The sequence below is a fragment of the Elephantulus edwardii genome, unplaced genomic scaffold (genome assembly GCF_000299155.1).
Source record: "Elephantulus edwardii isolate Elephantulus edwardi_28Jun2011 unplaced genomic scaffold, EleEdw1.0 scaffold00341, whole genome shotgun sequence".
Classification (NCBI taxonomy): Eukaryota; Metazoa; Chordata; class Mammalia; order Macroscelidea; family Macroscelididae; genus Elephantulus; species Elephantulus edwardii.
The window spans coordinates 1,275,467-1,280,124 of NW_006400091.1; the positions used below are offsets into that span (position 1 = coordinate 1,275,467).

The window sequence follows — 4,658 nt, forward strand, 5'->3', positions numbered from 1 at the left end:
AGGTTATTGATGAGTCGTCTGCCAATCCTGATGCTGGTTTTTTAGGCAGCAGGAGATGTAATTTTACCACATGCGGAAGGATTTTGGGGCGCAGTTGCTCGAGAGTCACTCTAACCTTTTTACAGAGATTGGAAATCTCTTCAAGGGAATTTAAAGTAGTGTAAAGGTGCTTTATTTTAGAAATAGTGTAACAATCTATTTCATTTGAGAGTGTTGACAAAAACAGATTCCTAAAAAAATATATATATATAAAAACCACAAAAAAAACCCCAGATTCCTGCCTTAGCGGTTATTAATCTATAGATAATTTATTGTCAAATTACAAAATTTGAAATAACTAAAGTGAACCTGGTTTACTTTCCCTTTAGAGAAGGAAATAGACCCCTACAGAGTTAAGATTTGTGTCATGTCATGAAAAATCAGCAGCAGACATGGACTATAAAGTTGATGTTTTGTCTTTTTGAGTCTACTCCCCTTTCCACAGTTTTGCTCTTTTGTATTATTTTCTGTAAGGAAAAAAAGGAACTAGAGAGGATGGATATATAGTAAGTAGCTGACCCTGCAGTGGGCTTTCAGAAGCAGTAAATTACATGGGAAGAGATGACCATCCTCCTCCCATGGAGCAACTGGTGGCTTTAAACTGCTGCCCTCTGGGATTCTTGCAGAGCTTCTTAACACTAGGCCACCAGACCTTGGTGTTTTAGTGGACAAATGCTTGCCTGCTATCTTCAGGGTTAGTGGTTTCAGCCCACCAGCTTCTCTGTGGAGCAGTTCAACTTTGTCCTGGAGTGTCACTTTGACTCAGATTTCATTTGATGGCAGTGGGTTGGTTGGTTTGGTGGTCCTGTTAACTTTACTTAATCCTGTGGCCTGAGTCTTATGTCTGATTCCAGTAGTTGGCTTTATGAAATGCACTCAAAAGTGTTTTAATTTGCTCTTTTTTGAAGGTAAAGAAGCTTTTGTTGTGCTGCTAACAGAATGAGTGGTGGTTTGGATCCACCAGCTGCTTTACAGGGAATATCTCTCCCTTTAAAGATAATATAGTCCTGAGAGGTTGGAGGGGGTAGGGGAAAAGTGGATAGATAATGAACCCTGCATTGGAACAGATGAGAGAAAGAACTGTTTAAAAACAATTAGGCATTATATGTGTGTGTCATCATTCCAGAGCAAGAGATGCATGGCAAAGTGCACTAGGGGAGAGGGAGGGAGGGAGGGAGGAAAATATACAACAATCAATGAATTAAAATAAGAGTGTGTAAATGTTGAGAGTAAACTCAATCAGAAGTGAGTGTTTTTCTCCCCATAAAGATAATTTGCAGTGCCAGTTGTTATAGGAAGAACACATTCCCTTAAATTCACATGGTTATATAGATAATGTGAGCTGACTGAAGGCAGGTTGGTTATGGACATTACTGGTTGTCATGATCAGATACTGGAGTCTCAAGTTTATGTGGATTAATAAAGTCATGATAGCATAATATATCCTGTTATCTTAGGAGTTAGTATGAGAGCTTTCTGAGAAATAAGAAATTTACCAGGTAAGTTCTGGAGATTAATTTGGAAATGCATTGGTGTGAGGGCTGGAGAGGAGCTGTTTAGTTGTAGTCATGGCATAAAATCAGAATAGATGAGATTATGGAAAAGTATTGTTTTCCAGGCCCGTCTGTTTCCTGCAGGCATACACTGACATCAGCCAGACTCGAGTTTCTGCCTTTCTGTCTGGATGGTAAAAATGATTGAGGACTCAGCTACTAAGTGAAAAGTTAGCAGCTTGAGTCTTACAGGAACCTTGGAAGAAAGAACCGATAATGTAATAGGTCAGTCAGTGAAAATCACCTGGAGTACAGTTTTGCTTTTGACACATACTCCAGTCAGCTTCCATGATCAGAGCTGATTCAGTAGCATCTGGTTTGATGTTTTAATTTTATTTCAGGGTCTCACTGAATCAAAACCTGTGGAGAAGAAACAATGGATTCCTTAGACCATATGCTTACAGATCCCCTGGAACTGGTTCCATGCAGCGATGGTCATGGCACTCGCATTATGGAGGACTGCCTGCTGGGAGGCACCCGGGTCAGCCTGCCTGAGGACCTCCTGGAGGATGTAAGCCCTGACCTTGTCTCAGTCTTTTCCTCTGTCCGCTTCCCCAGAGGAGCTCTTCTACACCTGCTCTCTTCAAGCTTCAGTCTCTAGTCCTCCTTTCTGTTTCCCTATATTGCGAGTAGAGTAGTGCCGTGTTTTTTTTCTTCTTTCACTTTAATTATCAAGTTTATTGAATATTCTAATGAAAGGATAGGCCATATGCTACATGTTGAATAACATGTTAAAATAACTTAGTAATATGATATAAGCCCCAATTTTTAACAAGATAATTTCTGTGGGTTAAGAAATTTCAAATTTCAGGAGCAGAATTATCTGTATACTTACATTAAAATGTCCCTGGTTGGTATAATTGAAAGGTTTTTGATTCAGACCTACTGAGAGGGGCATCAGGACAAAGGCCTGCCAGTCTGCTTATGCACAGTCCTAGACTTAGAAAACCTATGGAGCAGTTTCTCACAGCAGCTTGTGATGTTGCCATCAGCTTAATGGCCACTGGTGTGGATTGTTTTTTTTTCTTCTTTTCTGTTTTTCCTTTTACATTGCAGTGATTACCTGTGTTATGAATCATTAAAGAAAACTCAAGCGTAATTGCCTGTGTTGATAAGGTAACCCTGGCTGAATTGATAGTACATGCCCTGGGATAGCTTGCTGTTGACCATGTTCCTGAGCAGGATGGTACATGCATCATAATGTACATCTTTTTTGCTGAGCGCTTGCTCTGTATATGGCATTGTATGAGCTCAAAGATGTTTATTGATTTGTTTACTTTGGCACATTTCAAATATAGGCAGGTGTAGAGAAAGACCTAAAAGGAGCCCCGCTGGTACAGCAATCAAAAGTTTAGCTGACCAAGAGGTTAACAACTCCAACCCACCCATTGGCTCCACAGAGACCGGTTTGCGTCTGTGACTAGTACAGCCAGAAAACCCTTTGGGATAGTTTTCCTCTGTCAGCAAATGGTAGCTGTAAGATGGAATCCACCTGATGGCTCTGCCTGTAACAGTAATAGATAATAATATAGTAATAGTACTCATCTGCACATCACTCACAATATGGATTGAGGCTCAATGTCAAGAAGACAAAGATTCTCACCACTGGACCAATTGGCAGCATCAGGATGGATGGTGAAGAGATTGAGGTTGTACACAGCTTTAGTTTGCTTGGCTCCATAGTCAACAGTCTTGGCACCAGCAGCCAGGAAATTAAAAGGTGCATTGCCATGGGAAAGTCTGCTGTTAGGGACCTCTCCAAAGTACTGAAGAGCAATGGTGTCTCTCTGGAGACTAAGGTGCGTCTGATACAGGCCATGGTGTTCGCAATCACTTGTTATGCATCAGAGAGTTGGACAGTGACCAAGGAGGATAGAAGGAGAATTGATGCCTTTGAGCTGTGGTGCTGGAGAAGAGTCTTGAGAATACCATGGACTGCTAGGAAAACAAAACATATTTGTCCTGGAAAGGGTTAAACCGGGTGGCTCCTTGGAGACAAGGATTCTGAGGCTCCATCTAACATACTTTGGACATGTTGTGAGGAGAGACCGGTCCTTAGAGAGGGACATCATGCTTGCGAGAGTGGAGGGACAGCGCAGGAGAGGAAGGCCCTCTATGAGGTGGATTGATTCAGTGACTGATAATTGGGATGGGAGTGTCAGAGTGCGATTGGCACAGGACAGAGCGGAGTTTAGGGCTGTTGTACATAGGGTCGCTATGAGTCGCAAGCGACTCGACGGCACATAACAACAAAACAACAACACATCACTCAGCTTTAGGAGATAATTAATCATCATAAACATATAAAAATGTGATTTGTGTGTTTTCTTAAATGCTTATTTTGATGTCAAACATTATAGATAAGTTTGAAGCTGCCATTATGCCCTTGTCTAATCTCCCCAGTCTGAGGCAACAGTGGTACTGAAGTTGATACATACCCATCTCACCCCATTTTTTCTTAGTTTTGAGTTTTCTTTCAGCTAAATCTCTTGACCATTCACTTAGCTAGTGGCTTGTTTTATTGAGTACCTACTCTTGGCCAGCCAAAGAGTTAGATGATAGGAATACACTAGTGAGCAGAATGAGTTTGCAAGGGGAGATCTTGAACATAGAGTCTGAGACACTTTTGATTTATGCATGTAGAAAGATCTAGGAGGTGGTTGGATTTCTCGGCTGCTTCTCCTTCAGTGCATCACAGTTGTCTTTAGGATAAAGTCATATCTATGTAATGTGTTTCTCAGCTAAGTCTCTTGCTACTCTTTCTGCTGTGTGTTGCCTCACTTGTCTCTCCTAATTGCTCCAACTAAATAGCATCTTAGATTGTTTGTTTTTTTTTTTTAATACAAGCGAAATATAACACACATAAAAAGTGTGTTTTAGTTGTTTACTACTGCTGTAACAATAATACCACGGTGGAGGTCTTTAACAAATGTGTTTTCTCATAGTTTAGGAGGCTAGATGTCCAAGTTGAGGGCACTAACTCTAGGGTAAAGCATTCTCTCTGTTCTCAGGTCTCACTCAGGTTTAGGAGATAATTTTTTTTTTCATTGTAAATTTTTTTTTTTT

General features: G+C 40.8%; 1 protein-coding gene across 2 annotated transcripts in view; it reads left to right on the forward strand.

The window, feature by feature from the left end:
- The first annotated feature begins 1,945 nt into the window (after window positions 1-1,945).
- Window positions 1,946-4,658, forward strand: part of NFRKB (nuclear factor related to kappaB binding protein) — a 70,786-nt gene continuing 68,073 nt past the window's right edge. The window contains exon 1 of one of the 2 annotated variants that reach the window (XM_006901738.1): window positions 1,946-2,103. In XM_006901738.1, the coding sequence (XP_006901800.1) occupies window positions 1,969-2,103 (135 nt within the window). In that variant the 5' untranslated portion in view covers window positions 1,946-1,968. The remainder of the gene's footprint in view (window positions 2,104-4,658) is intronic. The other variant, XM_006901739.1, reaches the window with a different exon arrangement.